The 14,185-nt window shown below is 42.4% G+C and overlaps 2 protein-coding genes across 9 annotated transcripts in view; one reads left to right on the plus strand and one right to left on the minus strand.

The window, feature by feature from the left end:
* Positions 1 to 14,185, plus strand: part of LOC129631053 (craniofacial development protein 2-like) — a 30,562-nt gene that overhangs the window by 14,132 nt on the left and 2,245 nt on the right. Inside the window, exon 4 of one of the 5 annotated variants that reach the window (XR_008703866.1) lies at positions 3,385 to 4,344. The exons of 2 other annotated variants lie outside the window; for them this stretch is intronic. The gene's annotated coding sequence lies outside the window, so the exon portion shown is untranslated. Of the gene's footprint in view, positions 1 to 1,506; positions 1,645 to 2,111; positions 2,131 to 3,384; positions 4,345 to 14,185 lie in introns of those variants that run through there. 2 more of the 5 variants (XR_008703871.1, XR_008703867.1) reach the window with 2 other exon arrangements.
* Positions 4,480 to 14,185, minus strand: part of LOC129631050 (zinc finger protein 501-like) — a 50,503-nt gene continuing 40,797 nt past the window's right edge. For 2 of the 4 annotated variants that reach the window (XM_055551815.1, XM_055551818.1), the window contains 2 exons: positions 9,275 to 9,338; positions 4,480 to 7,355 (listed from right to left, as the gene is read on the minus strand). In XM_055551815.1, the coding sequence (XP_055407790.1) occupies positions 5,626 to 6,999 (1,374 nt within the window). In that variant the 5' untranslated portion in view covers positions 7,000 to 7,355; positions 9,275 to 9,338 and the 3' untranslated portion in view covers positions 4,480 to 5,625. Of the gene's footprint in view, positions 7,356 to 9,274; positions 9,339 to 10,163; positions 10,715 to 10,880; positions 11,522 to 14,185 lie in introns of those variants that run through there. The other 2 variants (XM_055551816.1, XM_055551817.1) reach the window with 2 other exon arrangements.

Below are 14,185 nucleotides of genomic sequence, written 5' to 3' on the forward strand. Positions count from 1 at the left end.
CTTCCCAGGTGGCTCAGTGGTAAAGAATCCGTCTGCCAATGTAGAAGACCCAGGAGATGCGAGTTCGATCCCTGGGTCAGGAAGATCCCCTGAAGAAGGGAATGACAACCCACGCCAGTATTCGTGCCTGGGAAATCCCAAGGGCAGAGGAGCCTGGAGGGCTATAGTCCACGGGGTCGCAAAAGAGTGGGACACGACTGAGCTACTGAGCACGGAAGCACGTGGCCCCAGGAATGGGAGGGTGAGACAGGACCCAAGGACTCAGGGTAACTTTGGGAAGATCTGGGAGAGCAGAGCCTCACACCCCACCAAGGGCATCATGTGACTTTGTGCACCACTCGCCTCCCGCCTCCCCTTCCCCATGCCCCAAGCGCAGCTCGAGGCCATGGAGGGCTGCCCCCAGGAGGATCCCCTCCCGGGGCCATCAGGCGGAGGGAGCCGGTGTTTTCAGAGGTTCCAGCCCCGCGCCCTCACCGGCTCAGGGCTCCCAGGTGTGCTGTGTGGGATGGCTCCAGCTCAGTGCCACGGAAGACAGGTGTTATAGGAGCAGCGTCAGCACCCACAGGGCGCTTGTTCAACGTGTCATTTCACGGGTTCCCCTCGAACCTGCTAATTCATAACTTCTTGGACTGGGGAGGGTTTGTATCCACTTTAAAGCTGCAGAGAAAATCTTTAGGCAAGCGGTTCTCATCTGGGGTCCCAGGAGGATCCTCTTCGCAAACTCCAGCCCCTGGTCCTGGAGGAGCATCAGCGCTGCTTGTCTTCCTGCTCCAGGCGAGGCCCGGGCTGAACACCGGGCTTCGGGCGCGTCTGTGAGAGCTCAGAGCCAGCTTCAGGCCGGGAGGGGCGGTGGGGTCTGCTGTTCTGGGGTCGGGAGGGGGACCTCAGTGCCGCTCACCTTCCCGTGTTGGCAGAATCCGGGGAGAGAACATGTGTGGACAGCAAAGGAAAACTTGACGTGCGTCTCCGGGAGGAGCTGATCGTCCTGAGTCTCTCCTGAGACAAAGGACAGCAGAGGTGGGCCCTCTCAGCTTTTCAAGCTCCTTCTGCCTGTGGGCGTGTTGCGAGCAGGCGAAGGAGCTGTGCTGAGGCCTTGGAAAGTGTTATCTCATGATGCTGAGGTGATTCTTCCCCATGACCTTGAGGAGAAAACGACCCAGGGCAGGAAGAAAAGAGGAGGAAATGGCAGCTTCTCGGGTAAATGTCTGTCCTGGGTCAGAGGCTATATCTGCGTTTCCTTCTGAAATGCCCTGGATTAACAGTTTACAAACCTTTCATTCTCTTCTTTTTTTTTTTAGCAGCTTAAAAAACCATAACTTTATTATTATATGTGTCTTAAGTCGCTTCAATCATGTCTGATGCTGTGTGACCCTATGGACTATAGCCAGCCAGAATCCACAGGATTCTCCAGGCAAGAATACTGGAGTGGGTTGCTATGCCCTCCTCCAAGGGATCTTCCGGACCCAGGGATTGAACCCGCATCTCTTATGTCTCCTGCATTCACAGGCATGTTCTTTACCACTGAAGTAAAGTGAAGTCACTCAGTCATGTCTGACTCTTTGTGACCCTATGGACTGTAGTCTACCAGGCTCCTCCATCCATGGGATTTTCCAGGCAAGAATACTGGAGTGGGTTGCCATTTCCTTCTCCAGGATCATTCTCTACTTCTGATGTTGCCTATTGATGTGGTTTTCAACTGCTCAATTTTTTCCCCTTTTATTCTGATGATGGTCAAGATCAGAGCTTTAGAATGTTTCTCCCTCATGTCCCAGAACCTTTTCTCAGGTGTCTGTCTTCATCAAGGTTCCCTGTAGAACACGAAGTATTTTCGCAGAGAACTTATGACTTTCCTTGTGGCTAAGAATCCTCCTGCCAGTGCAGGGGACACGGGTTCCATACCCGGCCCGGGAAGATCCCACAGTCCTGCGGAGCAGCTAAGCCCGTACACCACAACTAGAGAAAAGCCCGCACAGCAACAAAGACCCAGTGCAGCCAGAAATAAATAAATGAATAATTAAAAATAGAAGGGCCTGGGATTTAGGAAGACTGCTGGTTACCAGGGCTGCTGGGGAAGACCTAGGAGGAATTTACATCTGCTTATGAATTTGCAGGCTGTTATCTAGTGCGTGTGCTTATGAGAATAACTGGTGTCAAAGCAAGGCACCCGTGGGCTACCAGTCTACACAGATGATGCCAAGGCAGCAATATCATGGAGCAGTGAAGGTAACTCTCATCAATACTCCTATGCAATCCATATTGTAACCATCATAATGTCCCAGTAGTTAAAAATGAGGAAATGACACACTGTACCATTTATGAAAAATGTGGTCTCAAGTTATTTGAGGGTTACAGCCAGTAGAAAAAGGGAATTACTGTAAGATGTCATTCTGTGTGCTTGCTAAGTTGTTTCAGTTGTGTGTGACTCTTTGCGACCCCATGGAGTGCAGCCCTCCCGGCTCCTCTGTCCATGGGATTCTCTACAGAACAATACTGCAGTGGCTTGCCCTGCCCTCCTCCAGGGGATCTTCTGTACTCAGGGATAAAACCAGCATCTCTTATGTCTCCTGCATTGGCAGGCAGATTCTTTACCACTAACACTATCTGGGAAGCCCCATGAGATATCATCCTACTGTGTTATTACAGATACTTTATATTCAACATCTGTCAGTCAGTTCAGTTCAGTTGCTCAGTCATGTCCGACTCTTTGTTACCCCATGAACTGCAGCACGCCAGGCTTCCCTGTCCATCACCAACTCCCGGAGCTTACTCAAACTCATGTCCATTGAGTCGGTGATGCCATCCAACCATCTCATCCTCTGTCTTCTGCTTCTGCTCCTGCCTTTAATCTTTCCTAGTATCAGGGTCTTTTCAAATAAGTCAGTTCTTCGCATCAGGTGGCCAAAGTATTGGAGTTTCAGCTTCAGCATCAGTCCTTCCAATGAATATTCAGGACTGATTTCCTTTAGGATGGACTGGTTGGATCTTCTTGCAGTCCAAGTGACTCTCAAGAGTCTTCTCCAACACCACAGTTCAAAAGCATCAGTTCTTCGGCACTCAGCTTTCTTTATAGTCCAACTCTCACATTCATACATGACTACTGAAAAAAACATAACTGACTAGACAGACCTTCTTTGGCAAAGTAATGTCTCTGCTTTTTAATATGCTGTCTAGGTTGGTCATAGCTTTTCTTCCAAGGAGCAAGTGTCTTTTAATTTCATGGCTACTGCCACCATCTGCAGTTATTGTGGAGCCCCCCAAAATAAAGTCTGACACTGTTTCCATTGTTTCCCCATCTATTTGCCATGAAGTAATGGAACCAGATGTCATGATCTTAGTTTTCTGAATATTGAGTTTTAAGCCAACTTTTTCATTCTCCTCTTTCAGTTTCATCAAGAGGCTCTTTAGTTCTTCTTCACTTGCTGCCATAAGGGTGGTGTCATCTGCATATCTGAAGTTATTGATATTTCTCCCAGCAATCTTGATTCCAGCTTGTTTCATCTGGATGCTTTGGAAGCATCATTATGAACAAAGCTAGTGGAGGTGATGGAATTCCAGCTGAGCTATTTCAAATCCTAAAAGATGATGCTGTTAAAGTGATGCATTCACAATGCCAGCAAATTTGGAAAACTCAGCAGTGGCCACAGGACTGGAAAAAGTAAGTTTTCATTTCAATCCCAAAGAAAGGCAATGCCAAAGGATGTTCAAACTACCGCACAATTATACTCATCTCACATGCTAGCAAAGTAATGCTTAGAATTTTCCAAACCAGGCTTCAATAGTATGTGAACCGTGAACTTCCAGATTTTCAAGCTGAATTTAGAAAAGGCAGAAGAACCAGAGATCAAATTGCCAAATTCTGCTGGATCATCAAAAAAGCAAGAGAGTTCCAGAAAAACATCTACTTCTGCTTTATTGACTACGCCAAAGCCTTTGACTGTGTGGATCACAACAAACTGTGGCAACTTTTTAAAGAGATGAGAATATCAGATCATCTTAGAAATCTACCTCCTGAGAAATCTGTATACAGGTCAAGAAGCAGCAGTTAGAACTGGACATGGAACAACAGACTGGTTCCAATTTGGGAAAGGAGTACATCAAGGCTGTATATTGTCACCCTGCTAATTTAACTTATATGCAGAATACATTTTGTGAAATGCTGGGCTGCATATTCACCATCAGTTATTGACAACTTAAAAAAACCTGGGAGATGATAATGTTGGTATTAATCTTTACATTGGTGGTGGAATACGTGTGTATGTGTCTAGTTGTGTCTGACTCTGCAACCATGGACAGAATCATCAGGCTCCTCTGTCCATGGGGTTCTCCGGGCAAAAATACTGGAGCTGGTTGCCATTTCCTTCTCCAGGGGATCTTTCTGACCCAGGGATGGAACCCACACCTTCTGTGACCCCTGCATTGGCAGGCAGATTCTTTACCATTGAACCACCTGAGAAGCCTATTACTGATGAGAACACTTCATCAATTATACTGAAGTTTAATATAGTAAAAGCCATTCCATTTTATTAACTAACATATAGGAAGTTCACACATAAGCGAAATAAAACTTTTCAAAGTTTATAATCTTTGATCAAAACACAGATTACAAGCATTCGGAAACATTCTTGTTCTTCTGATATACTGATCAGAGAAATAAGATATTTATGGTTTACAGAGAGCAATTACTTAGTAAACAAAGATGTAGATTAATTAAATAACCTTTCAGGGAAATGTTACATATACTTTTCTTAGATATAAGATTTCCTGATTGCTACCATGTCAAGTAAAATTTATGACTTCTAGTTATTGCTGTTATAAAAATACATGGGGATTTCAGTGAACTCCCATCTTTATATCCATAAAGAACCATTGGCACCATTATTTAAAATTTAGAATGACCCTCTGTCTTACTTTAATACAAAGAATTATTTTCTGAACACTTACCTAATGGTGACATAGAGGGATATTTTAAACAATGACAGTCATCACCTCCATTTAGACTTTCATTGTACATTTCGCATTTCAAGGTCCTAATATTCCATAGAAAGGTAGATAAAAACTATTTCTACCTAACATAGAAGGGCTTCACTTAACTTTGAGGCAGCAAAGATCAAGAATATTAGTTAAAAAAAGAAAATTAGCTCACATACACACTAGAAACAAAGGTTTAGCATGTAGTATTTTGAGACTCAAATTATATTAAATTTCACATAAAGTCAATATAAATAAGGATACAATGATAACTGTACTGTCAAACATCTCTCACCTTGATCCTATGATCCACAGTAAGAAATAATTTTTCTAAGTGTTTTAACTTTGGATTATTTTCTATATTATCCTGATTTAAAGTAATACCAGAAAAGGCTTAATGACTGAATGCTATCCATTATGAATTCTCTGTATTTATTTAGATCTGAGTTTTTAAATTCGTTTCATACATTTCTTACAGCATTAAATGTTCTTCCCAGTATGAACTCTCTGGTGTTTCCTGAATTGTATGCTTAGGACAAACCTCTTTCATCACTTATTACATTCATAGGGTCTCTCTCCAGCACACGCTCTCTCTCTGATGCTGAGTGAGGTGACGGCTAACTTTAAGGCTTTGTCACATTATTTATATTTGTAAGACTATTTGGTGCTATGAATTATTTTATGAGGAGTAAGGTTTGAGTAGCAATTAAAAGCTTTGCCATATTCTTCATATGTGTATGGTTTCTCCCCAGTATGAATTTGCCTATGTTGATTAAGGCTTGAAGTCTGATTAAAGGCTTTGCCACATTCTGTACATTTATAAGGCTTCTCTCCTGTATGAATTCGCTGATGTTGAATAACATGTGAATGCCTGGTAAAGGCTTTGCCACATTCTGTACATTTATGAGGCTTCTCTCCTGTATGAATTCGCTGATGTTGAGTAACATACGAACGCCTGGTAAAGGCTTTGCCACATTCTGTACAGTTGTATAGCTTCTCCCCAGTATGACTTCTCTGATGCTGAGTAAGTTTTGAGCAACTGATAAAAGTTTTGCCACACTCTTTACACTTGTATGGTTTCTCCCCAGTATGGATTCGCTGATGTTGAATAAGTGTCGTACTTTGGTTAAAGGCTTTCCCACAATTCTGACATTTATATGGTTTTTCCCCAGTATGGATTCGCCTATGTCGATTAAGGTTTGAACTGCGAGTAAAGGCTTTGCCACATTCTGTACATTTGCAAGTCTTCTCTGCAGTATGAACTGTGAGATGTCGAGTAAGGTTGGAGGGATTGCTAAAGGTTTTGCCACATTCTGTGCATTGGTTAGGTTTCCCTCCGGTGTGGGTTTTCCTGTGTCTGTTTAGATTTGATAATTGAGGAAAGACTTTCCTACATTTATTCCACTTGCAGTGTTCCTCCTTAGTATGAATACTCGGATATTGAGTAAGTTGTGATGACTGGTTAGAAACTTGACCACATTCACTAAATCTGTAGTTATTTTCTTCAATATGGACATTCCTATCTGTAATAAGATTTGAGCTTTGATAAAAGACATTTCTACGTTCATCCCTTTCATCATGGTTCTCTGAACATTGAGTTCTCTGATGATTCATGAGACCATCTTGGTCAAAGAGATTCCCAGGTTCAAGGCATGGGTAGATTCTGGCTCCATCATAAATACTGTTGTAAAAACTTAAGATGGAGCTCTCGCTTAAGGCCTCACTTGTTGGATTACACATGGAAGGTTGTTCCACATTATCTGTACTAAGATACCCATTGAATGATGGTGGCTGGATAAAGACTGTCTCATTATTACCAACATAACAGATATTGGAATAGGGAGAAAATGTTTGTTGGTGGAAAAGTAATGAGCCCTCATGAAAGGATCTCTCAAATTGACCATAGTGAGATTTTCTTCCTTCACTTTCAAATCCCTGACTTTCAGACATGTATGACTGACTGTTTAACTCAAACCTATGTTCGTACTGGCTTGAGTGATTATTTGTAGCATAAACTAGACGACTTTCCATGTTTTTCAAATTTCACATCAGAGAATATGTGTTTGTTTTAAGTCATGTGGGTCCTTGCTTAAAACAAACATATTTTTCTGCCAGACTTACTGACTTCAAATAGAACTTTTACTAGTTTGACACACATCCTCAATTTCTTTTGGCAATCATATTTTCATCATGAATAGCTGTCCCAATGTGGTTACATCTAAAATAATATCCTTTTTGCACATCACAGGCCCCCTTAACTTTCCCAGTCTTTCATTAAGTACAAATTTCCAACCTGAGAGATCTCAGAACTTCCCAGCACATCACACATGAATCTCTTATGCACGGCTTCTTTGGGAACAAACCCTCAACGTCCTGAGACAATATCGCTGAAAGATAACAAATAACCGAGATCCCACTTAGTACTTTGAATATGCTTTACAATTGTATGCAATATGACAAACCCTTAGCTAGATTAATAAGAGATGAGATGCAAGGAAGATCAGAAGTAAAACTAATGGCATTATACATGTTCCATGGAACAAGAAGTTTTTCTATCAGGCTTCTATGAACTATACTACACCAAAAAGTTGAATACCTCAAAGAAAGTTTCAATTTCTAGAAACATAGAACCCCTTAGATGTTTGCATGAGTGAATTAAAAAATTACAACATATCTACATCTATTAATAAGACTAAAAAAGTAATTTAAAAAATCCCTGGAGTAGGTGAATTCACTGGAAAATTCCAGCAATATTTCAAGAAAAACTAATATCAATTTTCCATAAGAGATGGGCATGTACACACTGCTCTATTTACAATGGATAGCCAACAAGGTCCTACTGTACTTGTTCAATGTCATGTGGCAGCCTGGATGGGAGCAGAATCTGGGGGAGAATGGATATATGTGTATGGACGGCTGAGTTGCTGTGCTGCCCGCCTGAAACTATCACAACATTGTTGATCAGCTATACTCCAATACAAAAGAAAAGAACAGTAAAAAAAAAAAAAAAATTTCTGTCAGTCAATATATGTATTAAATGGTTTTAACATTGGTGAGTTGGGGTAAATGCACTTAAAATGTCTAAAATTTGTTCATAGAAGAAAAAATTGGGCGGTAGAAATTGGGGATTACATTTTATGATTTCAGGGACTGAATCTGAACTTCGGAGAGCCATGTTTGAAGTTTCCATTGGAAATTAGAAAGCAGGAAGCATATATCTGTTCCCAGTATTTCTGGAATTTTGTCAACTAATCCCAGGATCTCCACAACTCTCCTCACACTTTTCTGACTTGAGGCAGAGATGGAAATTTGGAAAGGCTTTAAGGCAGAGTTTGTCAGAACTGTTAGCAGCTTTTCCTAGGTCCCCCAAAGCAGCAAGAGTATGCAGGTCCCCACAGACTAGGAGGAAGGTTTTGGCTCTCAGTGAAAGTGAGGGCTGGAAGGCACCTTCATTCCCCTTGGAGGCCGAGCATCCTCCTGCCTCCACCAGCCTCTCCCACTGCTCAAAAGCTATTCTTATATTCTCAAAATATTAAACAATTTCATTAAAGAATTTAAATTACATTTAAATTATTAACATTTCAAAAGACTTCATGTTGGTAATATCAAATAGGAGAAAGAGAAAAGGACATACTTAAAAACCAGTTATCCTGACTGAATTCAATCTTACAATTTGCCTGCAATTGACAAAACGATTCCAGCTGTGTTTCTTTTGGGTTTTGCTGCTGGGATACTTTAGTGAATAGTCCCCAAACCAATACTATGTCTTTCTTGATTCCCCTTAGGAATCTAAAGCAGAATCTCCAGTTTTTCGTCTCTGAAACATTAGACATGACACTTAGAAATTGACATGATCAATTCAAAAGACCACTCAGTACTGTTGATAGAAATACAAGGGTCAATGGGCCTGAATTTCCCCTCTGAGTTTAAGAAGTGCTGGGAGGGATTGGGGGCAGGAGGAGAAGGGGAGGACAGAGGATGAGATGGCTGGATGGCATCGCCGACTCGATGGATGTGGGTTTGGGTGAACTCGGGGAGTTGGTGATGGACAGGGAGGCCTGGCGTGCTGTGGTTCATGGGATCGCAAAGAGTCGGACACGACTGAGCGACTGAACAGAACTGAACTGAAAGTGAGGGAAAACCCACTGGAGCTGAAGAAGAACACATGGAGATGTAACAGCAGAAGAATGGGGCAGGTCAGGCCCTCTTTGGCAGACATAAACCCAGGCTTCTCATTCTAGTGAAGCAGGCCTCCCCAAACCATCTGAACACATCTGGCTTCCTCTGTGGTCTCTGGACCTCTCACCTGTGTCATCCGCTTCATTCATTCACACCTAGCACTGGGATTCTTCCTTTACTCCAAAGGGGACCTGCTCATTAGAAAAATGAACATAATTAGGACTTTGGGTTTAACATATATACTCTATACAAAAATAACCAACAAGGATCTGCTGCACAGCACAGGGAACTATTTTCAATATTTGTAATAACCCATAAGGGAAAAGTGTCTGACTTGACTAATGAAAGCCTCTCCTTACAAAATGCAGTATCTCTCCTGAACACAATTGAGTGCTCGTATTTCAAAGCCAACTAGCAGCAGAGAGACACTAGGAGGAAAACGGAGTTTCCACCTTAACTTTCTTGGATTGTGCACCTCCCTTACTATGTCTTTCCAAGATTTTATTAAAGATAAACAGAAAAAATATGGAACTTGATGATGTGGAAATCTAGCAGAAAACACCCGAATCAGTGACCATCAGTTGTAATGGGATAAGCTGATGTCAGGTGAGAGAAACACTCAAGAAGACACATGGTCACTGCTCGGGTACTTTCAGCAAAAATAAGGAAATCTCAATGTATCTTGAAAAAATTTCAGTTTTATGCATTCTTACCCCATACATAACCTCCCTGTTCTGTATCCCTAATTGTGCATTTAAACAGCAAACCTTTCTTACCATGTAGAGAATACTGATTTTTTTTTTTTCAGAAGTTTCTAAGGAATTCTAGACCATTAAGGTTTACTGTTCAGTTTAGTCACTCAGTTGTATCCAACTCTTTGCGACCCCATGGACTGCAGCAAGCCAGGCTTCCCTGTCCATCACCAATTCCTGGAACTTGCTCGAACTCATGTCCATTGAGTCAGTGATGCCATCCAAGCATCTTATCCTCTGTTGTCCATCCCCTTCTCCTCCTACCTTCAATCTTTCCCAACATCAGGGTCTTTTCCAGTGGGTCAGCATTAGGTGGCTAGAGTATTGCAGCTTCAGCATCAGTCCCTCCAATGAATGTTCAGGGTTGATTTCCTTTAGGATTGACTGGTTGGATCTCCTTGCAGTCCAAGGGACTCTCAAGAGTCTTCTCCAACACCACAGTTCAAAAGCATCAATTCTTTGGCTTTTAGTTTTCTTTACAGTCCAGCTCTTACATCCATAACATGACTACTGGAAAAACTATAGCTTTGACTCACTGGACCTAGTCAAGGTCATCCTGCTTATATGTGCATTTTCTAAATCTTCCTCTAAAGAGCTGAAGTTGTATCCAGATATAAGGAAATGACTCCACTTTGCTGTTATTCACTAAGATCCCAACACCCCACCCCATCCCAAGGGGAATTTTGGATATTGATGCCTTCCCTTGTTGATCTTTCCAAAAGGGAATATTTTGAATAAGTGAAAGCTGTTAATTCAGACTGGGAATGCTTCATGGCCTGTAGGGAGCCTGGAGGCAGACAAGGAGAAGAGGCTCATGGAGAGAGAAGAGCCTCATTGTGACTCGTAAAAATAAAAGAAAAAACAGTATTTAATAGTTGAAAACCACCTCACCGGGCAAGAATATCAGAAACAGAGAATTTAAAATGTGTATGTTTTCAATCGAGGGCATTTAAGGAAGAAAAAACAGACACAGCTTCTCACCTGGATCTGGATCAGGACATTTATCTGAGAAGCTGCCATTTCCTCCTCTTTTTCCTCCTGCCCTGGGTCGTTTTCTCCTCAAGGTTATGGGTAAGAATCACCTCAGCGTCATGAGATTACACCTTCAGAGGCGCCAGCACAGCTCCTTCGCCTGCTCCCAACACCCCCACAGGCAGAAGGACCTTGAAAAGCTGGAAAGGCCAACCTCTCCTGTCTTTCGTCTCAGGAGAGATTCAGGACAATCAGCTCCTCTGTGGAGAACAATCTAGGAATTGTTGTTGTTGTTGTCTACACTTCTTTCTTCATATAAATCCCCCCAAATTGTGCTAACATGGGGTGTGTAGGCGGCACTGACTTGCCCCTTTAAAGCCCATGCAGAGCAGAACTTGTTGCCTCTCTGAGGACTGAAGCCGGGCCTCAGCTCTCACAAATGGACCAGAAGTCGCGTCCTTAATCTGGGCCTCCCCTTAGAATCCCCTGGAGCACTTCCTACACGCCACACTGATGCTCCCACAGGACCAACACAGAACTCTGTGGGGTGGGCACTGGGGAGGTCACTGCCTGACACTGGTCACATGATCCTGATGAGAAACAGATGGAAACCACTTGGCTAAAGATTGTTTTGGCTTCCCTGATGGCTCAGCTGGTAAAGAATCTGCCTGCAATGTGGGAGACCTGGTTCGATCCCTGGCTTGGGAACATTCCCTGGAGAAGTGAATGGCTGCCCACTCCAGTATTCCGGCCTGGAGAATTCCATGGACTGTATAGGCCCTGGGGTCACAAAGAGTTGAACACGAGTGAGCAACTTTCACTTCACTTCAAAGATTGTTTCTGAACCATTTCAGTATATACAATCCCATGAGGTCAGAGCCCCACTCGAAGAGGTTATGAATCTGCAGGTCTGAGGTGGAGCCATGAAATGAGTCTTCAACAAGCTCCCTGTTTGTTCTGATGCCTCTTCCGCAAGACCCACACTCAGGAGCCCTGAGCTTCCGCTGTCACACTCAGCACAGCTGAGACCTCTCAGGAGGGGAGGGTTTAGGGCAGGAATTTCCCTGGAACAAGTTGTCAGCTCACACCCCTCAGAATGGCCATCTTTGAAAACATCCACAAAGATGAAGTGCTGGCGAGGGCGAGGGCGAGGGAAACAGGGAATCCCTCTACACTGTGGGTGGGGCTGTAAATAGGTGGGTGTAGCCATGAAGGAAAACAGTATAGACATTCCTTAAAACACTAAATATAGATTTACCACCTGTACCAGCAAGCTTGGTACCTCTTGCCTTAGATCCGGAGAAAATCATAATTTAAAATAATACTTACTTCCTTATTTTCAGGGCAGCACTATTAACAATATTTAAGACAGAGCATCAACTACAATGTCCATCAATAGAGAAATGAAGAGTCACTGGTCCACCTACACATTGGAATACACTCAGGCATCAAAAAGAGAGAAAAAGTATCATTATCAACACCATGGATGGACCAAGATATATCATACTAAGTCAGTCAGAAAGGGGAACAGAAATATCATATTCCTTACAGGTGGAATCTATAAATTTATAGAAATGAATGAATTCATAAATAGAAACAGACTCACAGACTTAGAAAACCAAGTTGTGATTATTTAAAAGAAGGTAGGGGGAGGGAGACATTAAGAGGTTGAGATTAGCACATACTTATGACTTATTATCAGACAGATAATCGAAAAGGACCTACTAAATATCACAGGGAAGTCTACTGAACAAAATGAAAGATCCTACATGGGACAAACCCTGAAAAGGAAAAGATACAGGTCTATGTATAACTGAATCAAGTTCCTGTGAACCTAAAACAAACACAACAATGGAAATCAACCCTACTTCAATAGAAAATAAAAATTAAATTAGCCAAAACAAACAGACAAAACAGCGAAGCATGAAAAAATGCTGCTAACTTGTGGCCACTTTTGGTTACTGAAAAACACCTGTTTCTGGGCAGTCACTACTCACCAGGCTAGGGGTAAAGAAGGACAAAAATCTGTCCTCAACAAATATCCTCAGGTAGGCCCTGGAAAAAGAATCAAAACAGGGCAGAACACCAAGAGGCTACTCTTGAGAGGTCAGTTTTACATTTCTTAAAAAAATAATAGTGAAGAAGTTTCAACCTCCTGAAATCTTGGAAAAATGCACATCAAGATTACAAGGAGGTATCACTTCTCACTGATCAGGATGGCCTTTGTTAAAAAGTCTACAAACAGAAAAGTGTGGAGAGGCTGTGGAGAAAAGAGAACCCTCCTGCACTGATGCTAGATGTAAATTGGGAACAGCCACCATGGAGTATGAGGTGGATGTTCCTTAAACAAAGGAAAAGAGAATAAAATTATGACAACTCCCTGCTGCTGCTGCTGCTAAGTCGCTTCAGTCGTGTCCGACTCTGTGCGACCCCAGAGACGGCAGCCCACCAGGCTCCCCCATCCCTGGGATTCTCCAGGCAAGAATACTGGAGTGGGTTGCCATTTCCTCCTCCAATGCATGAAAGTGAAAAGTGAAAGTGAAGTCGCTCAGTCGTGTCCAAGTCCTAGCGACCCCTTGGACTGCAGCCTACCAGGCTCCTCCATCCATGGGATTTTTCAGGCAAGAGTACTGGGGTGGGGCGCCATCACCTTCTCCAACCCCATACAAAAAAAGGAACCTGAAATTAATTACATATCTAAATGGTGGGACGATTACTCTAAATCTCCTGAGGAAAATATATGCTTTGATATAAATCACAGAAAGTTCTTTTTGGATCTACCACTTAGAGTAATGAAAAATAAAACAAAAGTAAACAAAAAGGACCTCATTGACCTTTGGGAAACATAAAGGAAAGAAAAACTCAACCTCAGAATGGGAATAAAATGTAACAAACAAAGACCTACTTGGACTTCATCTCCAAAACATGTAAACTGCTCATGCAGCTCAAAAAAAACAAAAAACAAAAAAACCAACAAAAGACCCAACAGAAAAACAGGCCAAAGATCTAAATACACACAGCTCCAAAGAAGGCATACAAAAGGCCATTAAGCACATTAAAAGATGCTCAGCATCAATAATTATTAGAGAAATGAAATAAAAACTACAACGAGGTATTATCTGACACCCCACAGAATGGCTAACTCCCAAAAGAGCCTCAAAAATTAAACGCTACCGAGAGCATGGGGAATAGGAAATCCTCCAACACTGTGGGCGGGGATGGAAATGGGTGGGTACAGCCACAAAGGAAAACAGTATAGACATTCCTTAAAACACTAAATATGGAGTTTCCACATGAGTTTTAACTCCTTGCCT

The sequence above is a fragment of the Bubalus kerabau genome, chromosome 17, assembly GCF_029407905.1.
Source record: "Bubalus kerabau isolate K-KA32 ecotype Philippines breed swamp buffalo chromosome 17, PCC_UOA_SB_1v2, whole genome shotgun sequence".
Classification (NCBI taxonomy): Eukaryota; Metazoa; Chordata; class Mammalia; order Artiodactyla; family Bovidae; genus Bubalus; species Bubalus kerabau.